This window comes from Musca vetustissima, unplaced genomic scaffold (assembly GCF_032173495.1).
Source record: "Musca vetustissima isolate MV318-11 ecotype Yass unplaced genomic scaffold, APGP_CSIRO_Mvet_v1 utg38941, whole genome shotgun sequence".
NCBI lineage: Eukaryota > Metazoa > Arthropoda > Insecta > Diptera > Muscidae > Musca > Musca vetustissima.
Window position 1 is genome coordinate 107811 of NW_026877969.1, and position 22319 is coordinate 130129.

At 34.2% G+C, this 22319-nt stretch overlaps 2 protein-coding genes across 2 annotated transcripts; both read left to right on the forward strand.

Moving 5' to 3' along the window:
• Window positions 1-264: 264 nt before the first annotated feature.
• On the forward strand, window positions 265-1375 carry LOC133322725 (max-like protein X). Its single transcript, XM_061531687.1, has 3 exons — window positions 265-557; window positions 666-1075; window positions 1142-1375. Exons 1-3 carry the CDS (start codon window positions 443-445, stop codon window positions 1364-1366), a joined length of 750 nt encoding a protein of 249 aa, XP_061387671.1. The 5' UTR covers window positions 265-442; the 3' UTR covers window positions 1367-1375.
• A 4162-nt stretch (window positions 1376-5537) lies between these two features.
• Window positions 5538-19234, forward strand: LOC133322729 (RING finger protein unkempt). The gene is made up of 8 exons (XM_061531690.1): window positions 5538-5599; window positions 5745-5954; window positions 9166-9585; window positions 9656-9858; window positions 15371-15496; window positions 15559-15995; window positions 16064-16195; window positions 19014-19234. The coding sequence occupies exons 1-8, from the start codon at window positions 5538-5540 to the stop codon at window positions 19209-19211; spliced, it is 1788 nt and encodes a 595-aa protein (XP_061387674.1). The 3' UTR covers window positions 19212-19234.
• Window positions 19235-22319: the final 3085 nt, after the last annotated feature.

A 22319-nucleotide genomic window follows, 5' to 3' on the forward strand; every position in this document is an offset into this window, starting at 1 on the left:
GATTTCGAAAACTGTGTCAAATTCTAGCTTTTCACCTGAAAATATGTAGGCAACTCTGCTTCTGCTCTTTACAATTCTGTCAATTCAACTAACCTAGTTCATTTGCTCCCTCTAATGAATCGTTCAATTGAACTAGTCCGTTCTCGAACTAAACCACTCTACTGCTGATACGGAATATGGATTGACTGTGGCTGTGTAAAAGTAAACATCGTCGTCGAATTCAACTCAAAAGAAAAGAATTACATCGTTCGTTTTGTAGTAGCATATAGTTTTTTTATTATATTTTTATTTTAATTTTCAAAATGGCTGAGCAGCAACATTCTGCAGAGATGTTAGGTAAGAGGATGGACATGGCACGGAGTGGAGGCCATAAATGTATTGAAATTATAACATTTAACCAAAATTAGGAGTACCGTGTAACGAAGAATACAGCGGATCCACAATGATGGATCAAGATCCGAGTAGTGTTGACAACCGTGGCGAGGGGCAGAAACACTACTCACGTTGCAGCAGTGCTGGAAGTATACATACCCCGAATTCATCGCCCCACAATACAGGTAGGTGGAGGAATCTGCCATTTGTTTGCTCTTCAGTTGAGTGTTTATCTTCAAGCTAATCATCATCACTCACCACAATTGCTGCGTTTTATTTGTTTGTTTTGTTAGATGATGACGACGACAGTGGCGATAACTGCAGTGGTCGTGGCGGTTCAAATGCCTCCGCCTTGAGTTACAAAGAGCGACGACGGGAAGCACACACACAAGCTGAACAAAAGCGTCGCGATGCCATCAAGAAGGGTTATGATAGTTTGCAGGAGCTAGTACCCACCTGTCAGCAGCATGATTCCGCATCGGGTTACAAACTGAGTAAAGCGTTGATTTTGCAAAAATCCATTGACTATATTGGGTATTTGAATCAGCAAAAAAAGAAACAAGAAGAAGATAGTGCTGCCCTGCAAAAAGAAGTGACAGCACTGAGAATTATACAAAATAGTTATGAGCACATGTTACAACATCAACAGGCGAATCCCGGGCCAGAGGAAGCACGTCTCACAGATGAGGCTAAATTTCAGGTGGTAAGTAAAATCTCAGTCGTTTCATATTTGAAATATTTAACCTAATGTGTTCTTTTCCCCCTTTAGTTTCAAGCTGTAATGGATGAAATGTTCGAAACGTTCCAACACATACCCATGGATAATTTCAAACAATTAACAACGGGTGTTATTCCATGGCTCGAAGAGCACTGTAAACCCCATATACTACGTAATATATTAAGTAGAACGTTACAGGAAATGTCGATGCAACAACAACAACAGCAGCAACAGCGTATGAGTGTCGATCAACAAGACAATGATGGTTTCAGTTGATAGCTATTACGTAATTGCAATTATTACACATTTTTGTTGGGATCTTCTTCTTCGTTTTTTACATTTATCTACATAGTAAGAAATTGTCGACGACGGCGACGTCTTCAAATTATTTTCATAGGGTTTAAGAGGAAAACATACTATTGTTTTATTTAGTTAAATTTTTTATTTTTGTCTTTAATAGTATAAGCATGTATGTATGTATTTTACAACAATAACACTGAGAAAAAATAATTAAGAAAAAAGAAACAAAGAGGTTTGTGATAAAATTACACTAAAACATTGTTTTTTACTTTTTCTTGACTACAACTTGGAGAGATAAGATTTCTTTTGGGCATTGTTGTTTATGATATGATTAAATGATATACTGTTAATTTTAAGTCGATGAAATGACGTTTTTGGAATCGCTCATGGCCCTTTGGGCTAGGTTCTCGTTCATGAAAGAAATTAAATTGAAATAACGAATTATTATTATAATTTAATATTATATTTGCTCAGAAATTCGAAAACATGTGTTTTTACTAAACTAGCTTTATTTTATTGAGGCTACCAACGAATATGATTTGTTGTTAATGAGACACAATCTTTGCCAATATGAAGTTTATTTTTGTTTGTGCCTATATTGTACATTTTGCTACTTTGGTCCGACAAAATGATAAGATATAGATGGCATGTTGCCTATGCCTTAGGGGATTTTTTGAAAGCAGTGTATTTTAACATGCTCAAGTCGTTATCTGTAATTTACACTCGTCATATTGTAATTATCACAAAATGGTTTATAAAAATCGTTATTAATTTTTTTTATATAAAATGGAAAGGGATAAACATAAACCGTGTTAAACATATGGCAAATTAAATTAGTCTTGGAAACAGGTATATAATTTATGTGTACAAATATGATTGTTTTTTATTTTATATATTTCATAATGCCCAGTCATTCGACCTTAAGGCTGTAAACTACGTTTCACAATTAAATATACATTTCATCATGATAAAGCGGCTTAAATGTAAAATGTATTGGACTACTAAAAAAATATTATATCGAGCAAATTATAAAAAAGTTTTAATAAATTAGATATGGGTTAGATTAAAAACTTTTGGTTTTGATTAATTGGATTATGACTACTCCGGTAGGAATGGGATGGAGGTTAATCCGCACCAAAAGAAAATTAATATGTATAAATATGAATTGTATTTTGATCTAATTAAATTGTATCACAACTTCAAAACAAATTTTTATACATACATACGTATTTATAATAATAAATTGAATTTGAACTACTCCAAAATTGAGGTGAAAGTGTAGATGATATGATTTGATGATCACTGGCCAAATTGCTCTCGTTCCGTAGACCGATATACCCCATTTGCAATACCAAACATCCTAGTTGTAATATGGTGAAGGGTTTAAAGATGGTATCTTCCTGAAGAGGTTGCGCTCTAGATCCCTTCTTAGATTTTAATGTAGATTAGGAAAAATATTACGATTTGCAAAGTATGTATCAAATCAGATATTACATTGTCTTGATATTGGATTCACAAATGTTTAAAATGTTGACATTTGTTAGGAGTGGATCAACGGGTCTCATCATCAAGCTTTATCTCTGTAAGGTAAATATATTACCATGTACATGTAAGTTTGGATGAAATTCGGTATTCCATTCGCTTCATATGAGATAAACAAGTTTTCAAAATGTTGACTCTTTGTGGGGGACATACTAAGTCCCATTTTCCAACATTAAAGAGGCATGGTGAAAATATTATAATAGATTTTCCAAAGATTAGTTAAAATTGGATAGTCCCTTCGCATGATGTTATAAAATGAATTTTCAGCACAGGTACCAGAATGAATGGTTCCAATCTCTAAATTCAATTCAGTTTGAAAGAAATATTACGATGTACATATTTGGCATCAAAACGGACATCCCATACTATGCTAGGTAAAAATATTACGATGTGTAAAGTTTGGATGAAATTGGATATTCGGTTCGCTCCATATTGGATTTGCAAATTATCAGAATGTTGACCATTTGTGGGCAGGTATAGGTAAAGTATTAGATTGTGCATAATTTGGTTCGAATCGGATGCTCTTTTCGTATGATATTATAAAATGCATTTTCAGAACAATATTGTCCATTTAGTGGGGAAGGTACTAGAAGGAGTCTAACCGTGATTTTGCCCATCTTCAAAATTAATATGAGTTTGAATGTAATATTACGATGTGCATAATTTGGATCAAATCGGACATTCCACAAATATTTAAAATGTTGACTGAATCGGATGCTCTGTTCGCAAGATATTATAAAATGCATTTTCAGCACAATTTTGACCATAATGTGGGGGAGGGTCCAATTTTCGTACTTGATCTGGGCTTGGTAAATATAATAGGTTGTGCAAAATTAGGTTTAAATCGGGTATTGCGTTCGCAAGATATTATAACATTAATTTTCAGAAAAATGTTGACCACTTTGTGGCGGAGGAACCAGCATGAGTGGACCGATATTCCCCATCTTCTAATTTAAAATAAGTTTGGAAAAAATATTTTGAGGTGCATTAATAAATAAAATGCATTGTAAATCGACTCCATTTCTATTTAGTTTGGAACTTTTTAGAACGGGCTTCTCATCACATTTTGTCCTTCTACTATAATATATAATAATTATATAAATTAATAACATCTATAAGCATCTCTTCTGTAACAGGTTGGCAAGTAGCTCCCATCTAGAACATAGTTTTTATTTTTTAACTTTTTACAAGGGATGCTAACATCTCACGATATGTTATTCTTCTTCTAATAGAGTGTATATTCAATTTGCCAAAATGTTTGCAAAAACTCAATAAGAGTAAAATTTTGAAGAAATAACGACAGTCCATCTGTCTTTAAAAATCACTACGACTTCCAGGTTATATAAAATGGAATATATCGGTTCCCTTTTTGATATATGGTCTGTTCCCGTACTGCAAGAATTTACTAGATTCTACTATTTGCTTCGATAACATAAAGGAAAATTCGTTATCGTAGTAAAAAGTAGTAGATTCTTGCATTACGGGAACAGACCAATAATCTCCATATAAGTTTAAGGTTTTAACAGAATGCTCCAACGGAAGAGACATTTGTTTGTTTTTGGGTTTTTGAAAAAAAAACATATTTGCGGAGCATTTTCAATATATGGTCATGTTTTGACATAGCAGTCCGACTCGATGGTGGATACTGTACCGATATTTTTCAAAGGTTTAGCAGCATTATCCAACGAAAGGGACTGTAATTTGTTATTCTGTCCGCCCGTCTGTCTTTTAAAATAACTATAGTGTTCGGAATAATTTAGATATAGATTAAAAAAATCGTTGCATATATTACTCCTAGGATGTATATAGTTTTGAAAATTGTATATATCGGTCCTTTTTTGGTATAGCCTCCATATTTTTATGCAGCATTCTCGAAAATGTAGTTGTTTTTTTATTTGGAGAATGAAAATCATATTTATAGATCATTCCAATATAAGACCGTTTTTTGACATAGAATTCCGTGTTATTTGTTCGGATGTTAACAGCAATTTTCTCCGTAATTTCTTAATTTGGGGTTTTGGGACGTGAAACCCTAAATTTTATCCATCATTCATTCCATTCTTAATATAGTTTTACGTTTGGACACATCCCACGTTTAAATTTGAAGCTTCAACAAATTAATTGAGGATATATATCGATATTTTGTTGTTGTTTTTTTTTACAGGATTAATCGAATTAAAAACATTTCTTATATTTTGTTCATAATTGGAGGATAAAAAGGAAATAAAGGAAACAGTCTATTATTCTAAACAGTATAATAAATATATTAATCATGGATTTTCATCTAGCCCGCCAAAATCAGAAATTCTTCAAAACAAATTTAAATAATTCGATAACTCCAATTTGACTTTTGCAATTAAAAGTTAATTAATCGATTACTTTCAAAATCGACCTAGCAATCCCTTGTCATTGGGACGACAACTAGCGTCACTTATTTTCAAGAAAAGTTTTTAGACGTTGACGTTCAGAAAAAGTGATTGTGTTGAGAAATTGTTATTTTTTTTAAGACGAAAAAGTGTTAAACGAATTCAAATTTATGATCATTTTTATATTTTGATTTTTTTAAATTGCAACAACAAATAGAAAAGAATTGCATTGCATCCAGATGGCGATTGAAACGAATAAACTTTTGCTGTCGACACAGCAGGAAAAACCAAATCATTATACGTAAATAAAACCAGATTTTTTCGAAACCAAAAATTGCTTTTTTGCATCTTTGTGTACAGTTTTAATAATAATATTTAATATGTATTCTATTTCATGGTACAATCGCGCGTTCGGATTTGTGAATTATTTCGATATTGTTGTGCAGATATTTAAAGGAATTCCGTGTGGAACAGTGCCAGTCCTTTTTGCAACATAAATGCAATCAGCATCGACCCTTTGTTTGCTTCAATTGGCATTTCCAAAATCAAAGGCGCCGACGACCGATAAGAAAGCGGGACGGCACCTTCAACTATAGTGCCGACAATTATTGCACAAAATATGATGAAACCACGGGCATATGTCCAGATGGTGACGAGTAAGTATTAATCATTGAAAATCAACCCAAAATATGTTTGCAATGGGAAATTGCGTATTATTGTGAAAAAGAGAAAAAATGAAGTCGTCGTAGTCTGGTTGGAAGATGTGTGTGGTATGTACGTGCTTGTTTGTGTGTGTGTGCCTGTATCTATGCTGCTCTATGTGCAGTTTTTACTTTCAAAATAAATCTCCATATTGTTGTTGGTAGAATTCATAAATTCTAATTAAAATTCATTTTTTGAATTTGTTGTTTTTGTTAACGAAAAAACCAAATAAAAACATTTGTTGATGTATTGTGTGGCTTTGCGAAATTACTTCGTCTTATTTATCCACCCTATCCCCCCTCCATCAACAATCATTCCATTAGTAGTAGTTGGCGTTTTTTCGTCTTCTTCTTTGAATGTGTATTGCTTTCATCATTTACGCATTTATTTTGTTTGTATTGTTTTTTCTTGTTTCCCTTTTGCTCGGTTGTGTTGTTTTTTTCTGTTTCCATTCATTTTTGCCGCTTCTCTCTCCTTTACTCATTCGTAATTGGATTTTTTGTCTCTGTTTAATTGTATATGTTTTGCTTATTTCGTTTTAATGTTTTGTTCTTATGGTTTGTTGGTGTGAGTGTGTGTTTGTGTGAATCATAGGGTAGGTAATCGGTTATTCTTCATGCGATATCACAACAAAACCGAGAAGAGTAATGCTGTCGTTGGCGTTTTTTGTGTGTGAACATATTGGCGTTTTCATTGAGTTTTACGCAGTGGAGTGTTAACTGTACTACCGGATTTAATTTGGAATCAAATTTCCTTAAATGGGGACTGAAAATAATTTCTATTATTATTCAAGGCGTTTCTTAATTTATTATTAAAAAAATGGAAAATTAAGATAGCCAATTCAATTCTGTCCAACTGAAGCAAATTGGTCCAATTGGAATTGTTGATTGTAGGCATTCAAAATAAATACATAGTACAGCAACAGTTGTACAAGATATGTAAATATTGTATTGGTAGTCATATTGGAGGGTTGTCTATAGTTGTGGGATAAACACATTAGAGGATCTTCGGATAATGTGGACCACCTTTTTCTTAGGATTATTGTTTGTACTAAATGATACCAAATGGTTGAACCAGTTAGGTGGAATCTTCAAATTTGATGTTAGGACCAGAATTGGGCTATGCAGAAAGTTTTGGAAATTTGTACTAATATGTAGGGGAGAGGGGGGCACCTTTGAACACTTTTTGCTTTCAAGCCTTATAAAATTTTTTATTTTATCATTTTTGGTTTCTTATAAATTTTAACTAATAGGTACATATGAAACCTTTAAAATGAATATACATATGACATACTATAAGCTTGATAAATATATTTTATTACTGTTTTAATGGACGAACTCAAAGTGTTGAAAACTGCCCCCCAGGGGGGCACCTTTGAACAGGGGTTGGCATTTTTGAACGACATGGTTTTTTACAGTGTTTATGTTCAAATATGTATGTATTTTATTCATACATATCAGAAATGCATTAATTCATTAAAAAATATATAAAAAATGTTCAAAATTTAAAAAATTTAGATCAAAAATTATTAAAACATAAAATGTCTTAAAAATACAAATTAATATGGTGAAAAATACAGTTAATTTCGTAATCTTATTAGCCCATTTGAAATTTTGAGAAATCGAAGCCAAAAGTTAAAAACTCCTTTTTTACTCGAGTTTAATGGGCATGTTCAAAGGTGCCCCACCCATGGCATTTTACGGAAATTTAAAATAACTTTTTTGTAATAAATATATATGAAAGAAATTACATTAGTTATGTTTGAAATGATTGTTGGAATGCAAAAAATTTGTTTGACGAAAGAAAACTATCACAGAATTCTTCCTGCGCCCTTACAACGAAATGAATAAAAGTTTACAATGACACTGAGAAAACATGGTCACCTATGCACAATTTTTCGACAACTGAAAAAGCAAGCCAAAGTGGTTTACGCATATAGAGAACAAGATTGCCATATACAAAAATGTGGTTGCGGGTCGGAAAAATATTAAACCAAGATTTTATGAGCGCTGTTCAAAGGTGCCCCACGTTCAAAGGTGCCCCACGTTCAAAGGTGCCCCCCTCTCCCCTATGTATGCTTACTTAGCTGGCTTGTGACAGAACATTCGTTCCATAAGCCGAGCTTAGAAAAGATTTCTAGGCGCATCGGTCTTTTGCGCAGTTTTTCCAATTTGAAATACCATATTCGACAATGTTATCTTCCACTTGATCTTTCCATCTTGTTCGTGGCCTTCCCCTTCTGCGTGAACCATCAGCTGATTCGCTTGTATATGCCTTCTGGGTTGGGACATCTTTATCCATTCTCACAACATGACCTAACAATGTCGATGTCCGAGAATAGCTGGTACAACTCATGGTTCATTCGACGGCAGTACTCACCGTCAACGCAGATCGGCCCATAGATCTTTCGGAGAATTTTTCTCTCATAGACTCCAAGAGCTGTTTCATCTGCTTGCGCAAGTACCCATGCTTCAGATCCATAAAACAGCACGGGTAGTATCAGCGTCTTGTAGAGTGTGAGTAGGTGTGGCGGGAGGTGGCCTTGCTTTTGAGTTGTTTGCTCAGACCATAGTAGCATCTGTTGGCCATCACTATCTTTCTCCGAATTTCAAAACTGATGTCATTCGTTTTGTTTATGGTGGTACCAAGGTATATAAAATCTTTAACTACCTCGATGCTGTAGTTCTCAAGTTCCACAATTGGTCCGAGACTACTTGCGCGTTGATACCATCAGCTTGGTCTTCTCGCCGTTTACTGCCAGACTCACTTTGGTAGACTCCTTCTCAATTTGTGTCCACAATTGAGATAAAAAAGGGTCCAAGATATTTATTTCTTGTAATCACTTAAATCTATCGATTATTTGAGGTCTACATATGTGTGAATGATATGAATTTAACTTTCTTTTGATATCTTTAGGGTGATTGTAATTTTATTCCATTTAAATTTTCTAATTCCATTTTTTGTCGGTAACAATCAATATTTTTGTTTCACTGAATTCGCCGTTTCCATCCGAATCAGACACAAATAGCATCTTCTAACGTTCTTCACATTATTTTAGCTTTAGACGTAGAATCAATATAAACGATATTATGGAATTTTTTTTATAAAAGTATCCTACTTCTTATACTTGTCCATTATTATAGTATTACTTTATTTTTTTCTCAGTTGTCCATTTTTACATCGCACAGCAGGTGATACCGAGCGACGTTATCATTTGCGTTATTATAAGACATGTATGTGTGTCCACGATACAGATAGTCGTGGTTACTGCGTTAAAAATGGCCATCATTGCGCATTTGCCCATGGTTCCCAGGATCAACGGCCACCGGTATATGATATAAAAGAGCTGGAAGCTTTACAAAATGCCGAACTAACATTGGATGGTGCCAATGCACAGAATGCATTAGACAAGGAACGTAATCTTATGAATGAAGATCCTAAATGGCAGGATACCAATTATGTGTTGGCCAATTATAAAACAGAGCCATGTAAGAGGCCGCCTCGCTTGTGCCGTCAAGGCTATGCATGTCCACAGTATCATAATAGCAAGGATAAACGTCGTAGTCCACGTAAAGTTAAATATAGGTGAGTAAGCTATATGCTAATGGAAATAGGAAACAGATTAAAAAATGTGTATTTTTTTTATTTTTTATAGATCCACACCATGCCCCAATGTCAAACATGGCGAAGAATGGGGTGAGCCGAGCAATTGTGAGGCTGGAGATAATTGCCAATATTGTCATACTCGCACAGAACAGCAATTTCATCCGGAAATTTACAAGTCAACAAAATGCAACGATGTCCAGCAGGCTGGCTATTGTCCTCGCAGTGTTTTTTGTGCATTTGCACATGTAGAACGTAAGTACACATACCCCAACCGTTCACATTTGTATATTTGTATAATTTAGAAATTGTTTTTATTCTACAAGAATTCTTTTTTTGTTTACTTTAAACAAAATTGGTGTGCTTTTTTCCACAACCATTTTATTATTGACTACCTACCTATATCCACAAAAAAGTCGTAGTTATTTCTGTTTAAAAAGACTAAAATATTTTTGAAAAAAAATCAATTCCCTTAAATATTTTATAAACTCCGTCCATTAAAACTATATTTACAAATGCTTCGTTTCGAAAACACCTACATTCACTACTCTTTCAAAAATGTATTCTTCCTTCCCTGCCACTTTCAAATTTTATCACATACACGTATTTCTTTAATTTCATTATACAAAAAAAAAAAAAAAGGTTTTATTTAATTGGAAAGCTAATGCATTTTAGAAGAGAAGCGAAATGACTTTTTTCTTTATCATTTTCTTTTTTTCTCAATTCCTTTATCTGTGTATGTTTCGAAAAAATCAACTAATTTTTATAAATCATCATCATCATCATGTCAAAAATAACAATTGGTCAAAATCAAAAAATAAATCGTCCACGTGTCCTCCTCTTCCTACAAAACAACAACTCTACCACATTCATCCACGATATGCAAATTTGATTGAAACAAACAAACAATTAAAATAGCCTACATTGTCACTGAGGAGAAGTCCCGCGATATAGATGCAATTACCACAAATTTAGCTTTAAGTGATTTAATATCAAATGCTTTGCCCGATATCAAACCTAAGGATGCAACAAACAACAAAACAGGATTAATGACAATTGGCGAAAATGTATGTATTCCATTCAAATTGAATATATATTATATATCTCTATATAAATATATGCCTTGTATCTATCTATATATTATTAGTAAAACCAAAAAAGCAAAGCTAGAAACCAGAACAGAACACACTTATATATAGCTGTTACATTATATACATACCTTCTATGCTCTTCCCTGTTACCTTTTTTCGTAATACTTTCTTTCTAATTATATTAAATTTTATTTCAAGATACTATTTCATTTCATATAGACATCTAAATTATGAATATTCATCCAATTTCATTTTTGGCCTTTATAGGGGTTTAAATTCAACTCCTTTTCCTTTTTTTAGAAGATATGAAAATTTTATTATCCTAAATTCGAGTATACACTATTGACTGTCGTTCTATAATAGTCCTACATGGTCGACCATATGATGCCCTACACAACTACCTCTGATCGTAACGTGTGAGCATTAATAGCAGGGCTAGTTATTCTACTAGTACTCCAGCTAGTTTTCCGTCAAGCAGAACTCCTACCAGTTCCAAAGGTTGTAGTTTGGATAGTTATCCTACTTAGTTATTCCATTACTACAGCTCACAGCACTCCGTCTAACTATTCATTCAATAGAATTCATTCTCGTGTTCAGACAATTGCGTAACAGGCAGGTTTTCAGCCGATTAATTCCATCTGCCTGCCTCCACAAGGTCCAAGCAGGGAATTTATCCATATACATCCTTCTTAGTCTTGAAATTTAATTGTAATCGTCTTAGAAATAAGGGAATTGAGGTCACAAACTTCATGCACGAAAACAACAACCTCATTGCTACTTTGCAAGAATCGAAGCTGACCAGCATTTGTTCCCTATCTTCTTCCGGAATTAATACATCATTCGGTGAGAAAGGTATACAGAACCAGCGGAATGACAGATATACCTTGGCTTCCTCTTTAAATACTTCCTACTGTGATTCTTTGATTCTGAAATTGAAATTGGCAATGTCTATATTCCGCCAGTCAACAGCATTGGGGCCAGTTATCATAATATCGTTCTTCGTGAGATATGGTTTTCCAAACGATCTATAGACGACTCCATTCCGCTTCCATCAACGAGGAATCCTCTGCCAGAGTTACTGCTAAGTGTTCGAGCTCTCCCGACATTACTATAGTCAGTCCATCGCTTTTTCCATACACTTCCTCGCTTTAAATTCGGATTATATTCCCATCCTGGTCACTGAGAAACCCAGCCCAGAAACCCAGCGATGTCGTGGAGTACGATTAGCGTACATTTATGAATTATAATAAAGCCAACTCCGACACGGCTTCACAAAATTTATTGAGGGCTACTTAACTATTATGCCGCCACCCGTATGTGCCCGAAAGGGTGAGAATATATTCCTTGAAATTGTTCTTAAAGAGGCAAAACGCTTCATTTTCATAGTTTGCACAGCAACGCGACCAACTCCGTGCTGAAAGCGCTGCTGACGACAGATTCCCCCAGATAAGAGCATAGTTCCTCTAAATGATTAGAACACCTTAACAACATCGCGGTATTTTTATTGCGAACCATATAGACGAGTCTCATTCCCACAGATAAGCGCTGAAATTGATACTTTAGTCCTTGAACATTAGGCGCTCTATATTGTTATAACACCTTAACCATTGCAATATAAATTCCAAGCTGCTATGGTCTTCTCTTCAATAACATTAAACATTCAGGTGGCAAAAATGTGCATTGAAGTTATCCGGATTTAGGGGCAATTATCTCCAAATCCCAGACATCCAAAGCTCTTGGTGCAGACGGAATTTCCATGTTCTATTGTAAAGAAGCTTTGTGTAAATGGGCTGATTTATCTGACCAAAATCCTCAAATTATCGATGTCACAGTTGGTAATTCCAGATATTTGGAAAGATTGTTCCAATTCTAACATCAGATAAATCCGTTACTAATGGGGAATCATTTTTCGTTCTTCTGGTATCAAATAATAACGGCGAAGAAATATCCCAGAGTCATTGTGTACCACTTAGCCATGATGAGGTAATCGGCTGAAGAATAATAAAGCTGCACGTGCGGATGGATAATCCGATAAATCCGCTACTAATGGGGAATCCTCTTTCGTTCTTCTGGTATCAAATAATAACGGTGAAGAAGAAGATACCCCAGAGTCAATAAGAGATGACGGTATAGATTGTGTACCACCTAGAAAAGATGAGGTCAGAATAGCAATTAATCGGCTGAATAATAATAAAGCTGCAGGTGCCGATGGATAACCAGCCGAACTATTCAAGGCCGGAGTTAGACGCTGATGAGAAGCATAACCAACTGATTAGTACAATTTGGCTAGAGGAATACATGTCCAATGATTAAAACCTCAGTATCCTGTGTCCCGTGGACAATAAAAGGAGACAAGACGATATGTGCAACTATAGAGGAATAAGTCTCCTTCTTATCGCATATAAAGTGCTTTCCAGTGTGCTGTGTGAACGACTGAATCCAATGGTAAATGACATTATTGTATCATACCAATGCGGCTTCTAATCTGGCAAATCCACCATAGACCATATTTTCCCACTGCGCCAAATCCTGGAAAAGACCCATTAAAAATACATCGACATTTTCACTTATTCGTTGACAACAAAACCGCATTCGACGGCCCAATCCCTGGGTTTGTCAGTCTTGCAAAATTTATGCAGGATAACCTTAAGATCCCTTCAATACCTAACGAGGATTCAGACAAGGCGACAGCATGTCGTGCGGTAACACCTTTGAACAATCCCTGTGTTTGTCAGTCTTGCAAAATTTATTCAGGATAACCTTAAGATCCCTTCAATACCTAACGAGGATTCAGACAAGGCGACAGCTTGCCGTACGGTAACACCTTTGAACATATTGAAAAGGAGTCTGGAAAGTGGGTCTGACAATAAATAGCGAAAATACCAAACGGATGGTATCAACCCGCAAGACGTCAGTTAGACTCGGACCATCTGTGGAACTTGAAAACAGATTTAATTGGCACAAGGCCTGCAGTTAAAGTCGGAGAGGACCTTAGATCCCTTCAATACCGAACGAGAATTCAGACAAGGTGACAGTTTGTCGTGCGGTATCAGTCACCACAGAACGAATTGAGAAGGAGTCAAAGTGGCAGTAAAAAGCGAGAAGACCAAGCTGATGATATCAACGCACAAGACGTCCGGTAGACTCAGACCAACTGAAAACTACAGCTTCGAGGTAGTGAACGATTTTATATACCTCGGTACCGCCATAAACTAAACTAATAGTATCAGCTTCGTATGGATTTGAAGCATAGGTACTTGCGCTAACTGATGAGGCAGCTCTTGGAATGGTCCGATCTGCGTCAACGGTGAATATTGCCGTCGAATAAACCATGAGCAGTACCATCTATTCTCGGACATCGACATAGTCAGACGTATCGAGCTGCAGCGACTACGTTGGCTAGGTCATGTTTTGATAATGGATCCCCCGTTTGAGACAAAACTTTGCGCAGTTTTGCATGCGTAATTTTGTTGAAATCGGTTCAGATTTAGATAAAGCTCCCATACACGATTTTATGTAAATAGTGCACCATACTGCTAATATTTGTCCGATTGAGACAAAATTTCGCATAGGTGGTAAAGGTTATCATATATCGGTCCGTTCGAATTTTTCTTACTGCTTTAAGCTCGGCTTATGGAACAAACGATCTGTCACAAGCCAGCTAAGTAAGTATGGAATGGCGAATCATACTGACCGATTACAGTTCTTTCTTTGGATTCTGCTTTGGTACCAAATATTGAAACATAGAAAATGAAAGAGAAAATTTTGAGGATTATGGAATTTTTTAAATTGTCGGCATAGGTCCACGTTTATTTTATATCTCCTATATAACGATTATTACGTCAGACGCTTTAGCCACACTTTCCAACATTATTTGCTGTATCATAGAACTCTGAAGGTTTGATCAGACCTCCTTTTTCACCTAAACCTATAGCGATCAATTTTACAAATCGAAGAGAGCAATGAGTTTGTTTGAACCCGTTACGAATAGTTATGGGTATTTTAAAATATGTGAAATATTTTGCTAGGTTTGGCATCTGCTGGTCGATTTCACAATATCAGTAAATCAAAAATTTTAAAAATAGTTGAATTTAAACCTTTTTTATTGAATAGTCAAATATTTAAAAATATATCGCATACACCTTCAAACTTACATCCATTCATTTCACAAACAAAAACAAATTACCCATTAAAGACTCACATCCATACATATTGCTAATAATAAATCTTTGCTGATTATATTCATTTTGTTGTAACCGATTCAAATCAAATCATGTTTTTTTTACATCATCTACCTTTTGCTACGTTCTTTTTGTAGTTATTGAATATTGATGGTAATGATTCAGCCAATAATATGTTGGTTAATGCTTTGGAAAAATCCGCTAATCAGAGCAAATATTTAAACTTCCCATTGCCAATGGACAGAATTTGTGAGTATACAAAAATATATAGTGTAATTTTTTTATTTAAAGGGAAATAAAATATATATTCGCAAAATAATTTTTAATAAAAATAATTTTTGAAAAAATATGGTTGTGGATAAATTGCAAAAAAAGAAAACAAAAGTATGCATACAAAATAAATCAAAGTAAATGTTTTTTTTTCGATTTTGTTGTAGATTAATAATAAATATATTACAAGACGGATTAATTAACATCATTTCTATTTTTTAACAGCTGCCTGTTCCATTGATGAGCAACGTGACAATTCATTGTCGGCTAGTTTGGCCAATAGCAGTTTCATTACCAGATCTTCGGCTCCTATTAACATTCCAAATTCGGCACTTAGTAATTCCATAAATGGTAAGTACAGCAAAAAAATTAATACATTAAATCAATTTAAAATATAAATCATTTCATTTCAGATTTCAATTCGAGCGGTTTTGCTGTTAATCTTCCCTACAGTCCCACCACTCACAACACCAACAATTTCTTCAGTGTCCAGGATGCTTTTAATTATGGCGGCGGTTCGAGTACAAATAAACTAAGCAATTCCTTAAGTGCTGCCAATCAAAATGATTGCAGCAATAATTTATATTTTCCCACAAATATTATATCGCCGGGCTTTAATGATGGCCTTTCCATAAGTCCGTCATTTCGATTATCGGAATTGAGTACAATGCCGGATGATTTGAATAGTGGATCGTTAGGCAATAGTCTGACCACCAATAAAAATGCATTTTCATTGCAATCCTTGCCAACGCAAAATAATGGTGATGTCGGACGTATGACATTGGAGTTGATGGCAACCAAAACGCAAGCATTGAAATTATCCAATCGTGTTGAAGAGTTACAGCATAAGGTAAGATGATTGATAAAATGGTGGTTTGGTAAAATTAATATTAAAGTTCTTTCTTGTATTTCCTACAGTTGAATGTTGCCAAACAGGAGGCGCTAAAATGGAAAGACAGCTATGATGCCACACAAATACAATTGAAATTTTTGAATTCGGAGGATAAAGAATTGAGAAATTTGTCAATACAAAAATTAAAGCAATTACAGGTGAGTTTTGTGATATACATTTTTAGAGTAAACTAATTTTTAAAGACATATACGATTAAGAAAATATTGAAGGGTACAAATTTAATTTACCACCCTGTCCAGTACATACCTATCTCGCTTGAACTAAACTCTAGTGATTCATGCATTGATTGTAGTGATAGAGTTGCTTGATTAATGCATACCGAGGATGAATACTTGTACATCGTGATGTTTACCGTCTGATACTAGGGAATTAAAATCCCCATCATAAGAGGATATTGTTACAGCTGGTCACATATCACCATAGTGGCACCATGTCTGATAGACGTAAGCTGGCAGCCCATAATTTCTCTTAGATCATACTGGGAAAACTGAGTTTCCAATAGCATACTGGGAAAACTGTGACTTAGATCATTACTACATCTGAAGCTTGCTATATCTGTCAAATAGCTTGTGATGACCCAATATTGAGAGACTTTACTCTTGAAGCTAAGTGTAGTTGTTTAGTAGATCAACATGAGTATGGATTTTTCAATTCAATTTATTTCATATACGAGAATCTAGCCCAAAGGCCCAAGAGCGATTCAAATGAATGACTATCAATATGAGTATGGATTTCGTAAAATACATACTACATTACCAGATTACCAGGCTCGTCGGGCTTGCGATCAACTCTTCGAAATTGAAAGACCATGTTCCGAAATGTTCTATTCCACTTGATCTTTTCGATTAATTCGTGGCTTCCCCTCTTCTGTGCGAGCCATTAGTTTGCTCGCTTTTATATATCTTTTGTGCTGGGGTATCCTTATAGCAGCTACAGCTCGATACGTCTGACAATGCCGATGTCCGCGAATAGATGGTACAATTCATGGTTCATTCGACGGCGATATTCACCATCGACGCAGATCGGCCCATAGATCTTCCGGAGAATTTTTCTCTCAACACTCCACGAGCTGCTTCATCAGCTTGCGCAAGTACCCATGCTTCAGATCTATATAACAGCACGGGTAGTATCAGCGTCTTGTAGAGTGTGAGTTTGGTCTTGTTTCTGAATTGCTTAGTTAGACCATTGTAGCATCGCTTGGCCATCACTATCCTTCTCCGAATTTCAAAACTGATGTCATTCGTTTCATTTATGACGGTACCAAGGTATATAAAATCTTTGACTACCTCGAAGCTTTTGTTCTCAAGTTCCACAGTTTCTACTGGACGTCATGTGCGTTGATACCATCAGATTGATCTTCTCACCATTTACTGCCAGAACCACTTTGGCAGACTCCGTCTCAATTCGTTCAAAGGTGGCTGTTACCGCTCGCAATGTTCGACCCATTATGTCGATGTCGTCGGCGTAGACGAGTAACATCTGCTGTTTGGTGTACAGAGTACCATTTCTGTTAACCTTTGCGTCTCTTATGACCTTTTCCTACTGGATGTTAAAAAGATCACACGACAAGCTGTCACCTTGTTCACACATCACACTGGATACACTTTATATGCGATGGGAAGGAGTCTAATTCCTCTATAGTTGGCACATTTTGTCTTGTCTCATTTTTGTGCACGGGGCACAGCATTCCTCTATCCAATTTGTACAAATGAGCTGGTGCATGCTCCTTACCAGCATCTGACCACCAGTTTCGAATAGTTGGGCTTGTAACCCATCGGCACCTGATGCTTTATTATTCATCAGCAGATTGATTTCTATTCTGACCTCATCTTAGATAGGTGGTATAGACTCTATACCGTCATCTCTTATTGGTTCTGGGGTATCTTCTTCACCGCGAGTATTTGATACCAGAAGCTTTTCAAAATGCTCATTCCAGATCCTCAACACGCCAGATCCTCACCAGGTTTCCATCTTCATCTCTACAGGAGGATGTGCCTGCACCAAAGCCTCGGCTTTGGTGTTTTACTCGTTGATAAAATGTTCGGACTTTATTCTGACTCCTGGAGATACGTTTCTCCTCTCTGCTTTTCTTCCGATATTCGCTCCTCGTATCGATCGAACGTCTAAAACACTGGACGAATGCCTTCCGTCTATCACAACATGATCGATTTGATTTGTCGTTGTTCGATCTGAAGAAATCCAGATTCGCAGATCGTGGTCCTTTATACGTTTGCGGTGGTCGTTTGGTTTTCTTTTTCGTTGCTTTTTCATAGTATGAGGGGGTTTTCCGAGTGTGGGCAACTAACCCGACGCCTCAACCCATTTTTTATAGTTCTTATGGGTGAACTCGCGGCACATATTAGCTCACTATTTCAACGGGTGATGAAAATAGCCACCCCAGGTGACACCGCGGGGAGTTTAGTGTCCACAATTGATATGAAAGAGGGACCAAGATAAGTCTGGGCTTTGCCATGTTAAAGCCAATCGGAGCCGTTGTTTGCTATCTATCTTCCCCTACGCCACCCTGAAGAGATCATGGTGATAGAAAAATTAGAAGTTTCGCAAGAAAAATTCTGAACAAAATTAGAAATAGGACATCGGTTTTCGGGAATTCGCAAACTTAGAAAATATTTCTTGAAAGTCGGTGTAGAGCTATGCTATGCTTTCTGAAATCAGTGTGGTGGCTATTAAGACCGGGTTTTAAGAATAATGACCAGAAATTTAGCAAACTTTTTTAAAAATTGCAATTATTGAATCGAATTTTGTTCAATTGGTTGATAATATGTTTCTTCAATTTTTTTCTACATGTTGGGCGATTGCTCACAGGGCGGACTTTATGTCCAGACTATGCTGGCGACCAATCCGTTTCTTATTATTATTACAGCCTTATTTTAATGTTATGACTTCTTGTATGAAATAACTTTACAATTACTTTCCATTTGCTCTCCTTTCCAGTCAAAATTACGCACCGATCTAGAGGAAGTCGAAAAGGTTTTGTATTTAGAAAATGCCCGAAAGTGTATGAAATGTGAAGAAAATAATCGTACCGTTACATTGGAGCCATGTAATCATTTTATATTATGTGACAATTGTGCCACTTCGGTGACTGAGTGTCCATATTGCCAAGTACCAGTAGTAACCACACATACCTAAATATAAACAACAACAAAGTAGAAGTGTGTGAAAAAATAATACAAAAAATTCATTAGCGGTGATAAATAGTTAGACGATCATGAATAGAAATGAAATATACCGCTTTATATAATGAAAACAACAAACAAAAAGAAAACTGCGGCTGGTTACCGACAAACAACAACAACATTTATTAGGTACTCAAATTAAAATATTACAAAAAAAAGAAAAACAAAACAACTAATGAAACTAATAACAAATTATTTTTTTATTTCGAATTTTATTTTTTACAAAACAAAAAAGGAAATGTTAGAACACAAGAAACTCGTATTAAATTTATAAAAAACAAAACAAAAATTGAATATTATATATATTTGCTATATAGATATCTAACTTGTAGGAATTCTATTTTTTTACTAAATGTTTTTTCTTTTTATTTCTTTATTGTTTGTAATAAACATAAAATTGTTTACTTTTTTAAAAATATATTAACACAGTGATATATAGAAAACAAACAACAATATATAAAAAATAAATACTTTTGTATTTTAGTTATTTAACAAATTTATACAGAAAGAAGAACATCACATGATTACCAAAATAACAACAAAAAATGCAAAATAATTTCTTAAAAACCACAGCAACAACTTATTTTTTTAATATTAATATTAAAAAATTATATTATTTTCATATTGTATTTATAGTTAGTTACATCCTTTTCCCAAAAAAGATTTTGGAATTGGATGTATAATTAATTAATTTTTGAATATATTGTGGGTCACAGAGTTTTTTTTTTCAATTCGATGGATTTGAACTTGGACTAGAGGAAGAAAGAGATGAAGAACTTTTGTTAGATTACAAAATGTATGATTGAATTTATTGGAATTTTCAAAACCTTGTCATAATCTGATTTAACCTGTGTTAAAAACCTAATATACCATTTTGTGAATAACCATAGGGCTTTCAAAATTTTAAAACCATGTCATAATCTCCCTTACACTGTGTTAAAGAAATTAATATTTCATTCTGAGAATAGTCTTAGGGTTATTTTGAAACGATTTGCGTCTGAAAGTGCGTCTGAAACTTGGAATCCTTTTCAAACAACATTGAGTATAATTCAGCAATTGAGATGAGTCCAAAATGTCGTTCGGGAAATTTGATTAAAATCAGTTGGGATTTAGATGTAGGTTCGATATATAATTTCGTCTGATTTTGATTTTGAAAATGATGCATCGAATATATTTCATTTGTCCGATCATCATGGACCTAATAACTTTGTAACGATTAAATGTAAATGTTGCACCCTAGGTCTTTACTCTGGCTGATTAGGCTGTAGGTTCGATAAATAATTTCGGCTGATTTTGAAAATGATGCATCGAATATATTTCATTTGTCCGATCATGATGGAACTATTAACTTTGTAACGATTTAATTTAAATGTTGCACCCTAGGTCTTTACTCTGGCTGATTAAAGAAACTCTGTGACCCCCTTTATATTCGTGACTTAGACACACACACACAATAGAAATATACATATATATGTATTTGATCGAAAAACTTGTGTTTTTCTTTTATTATTTTTATTTTTTTATACATAAATATATAAAACTATTATTTTTCTAATTGTATTTTTGTATGTATATTTAAGTTCCTTTCTCTAATCGAGACAATTAATTAATAATAATAATTATAAAATAACAAATTATATAAAAAACAACAACAAAAATATTGAAAACAACACCTAATACAAAACAAAATTTGTAAAGAAAAAGGTAATACCGAAAAATAAGAACAATAATAAAACAAATAACTAATGCTTTTTATTATTAAATTAAATAATTAATAAAAAAAAAACAAAAAACAAAATAAGTGTATATGTACTAAAAATTAGCAAACAAAGCAAATTGAAATTCTAAACAAAGAAAAAACGTAAACTATGAAACTAAAACCACCATATATGAACAAAGAAAATACAGTGACAACAACATTGATTGTAAGCAAACAACAAAATATCTACAACAACACTATTATATATAAACTAAGTTTTAGGTGAATCCCTCTCCAAACAAAATAAATAGGTTTTTGCAGAGATTTTAATATTGTAATATGGCTGGTGGACTGCTGCTCTTGTAACAAACCACCCACTCCACATTTGACTGATCATTTAACTAAAAGACACCGATGAAAAAGTAGTAGTTTCGTTTTTTTTTCTATTTAATCTATTTTTTAATATTAATAAATATTGAAATTTATATATGTAATAATATAAAAAATACATAGCATGTTTTTTACTATCACTTATTTTTTTTTTTTTGAAATGAATTGATATGATAAATGTAAGAGAATTGATAATTGAGAGATGGATTGATAATTTGTCACTAAAACAATGGTTTCTTAAATTGATATTCATTGTAATATAGGACCATTTTGGCTTAATATATTTAAAGTTCGTTATTCATACCCAAACTAATTTAAATACGTTTAATACATTTCCAAAAAAAACTTCAATTCATGTAACATTTTTTCCTCCAGTGATTTATATTATGGCAATATTTTAAACACATTCGAATTCAACATATGACAGCTGTAATGTTGTAGGAATAAAAAAAATATTCGTGAAAAGGGGTTTTATTTATTCTATACAACTTTTACATTTTCTCCGTTGCATCCTGAAGAAAATTAAAACCTGAACACTGACAGTTCAAGAGTTTGTGGTAGGTAATTCAATACATCCAATCAGGGACGTACGCAGGGGAAATGAATTAATTTTTTTCACAGTAAATTTATGTTTGCAACAGCGAATTTTTTCATGTTGTACTGCCGGGACCAGACCTCACACTCACACTCAAGACAATATGTCCGTACGTTCAATAAAACATTTTATTCACACATTCAATTAGGGAGTTACTAAATTGAGTGTTACTAAATTAAAAAGTGTGGTTATTAAAATTAAATAACTTTTATTGCTTTAAAACATAGAAATAAAAATTAACTGAGAACGAACTTAAAATGTGACTCCTATTTCAATTTTTCTTCAAATACGACAGAAAATTATTAACGTAGCTGGGTCGGAAAGGGTTATAGATCTTTTTATACAAAAAAAAAATATTTTTATACTCTCTGCCTTAC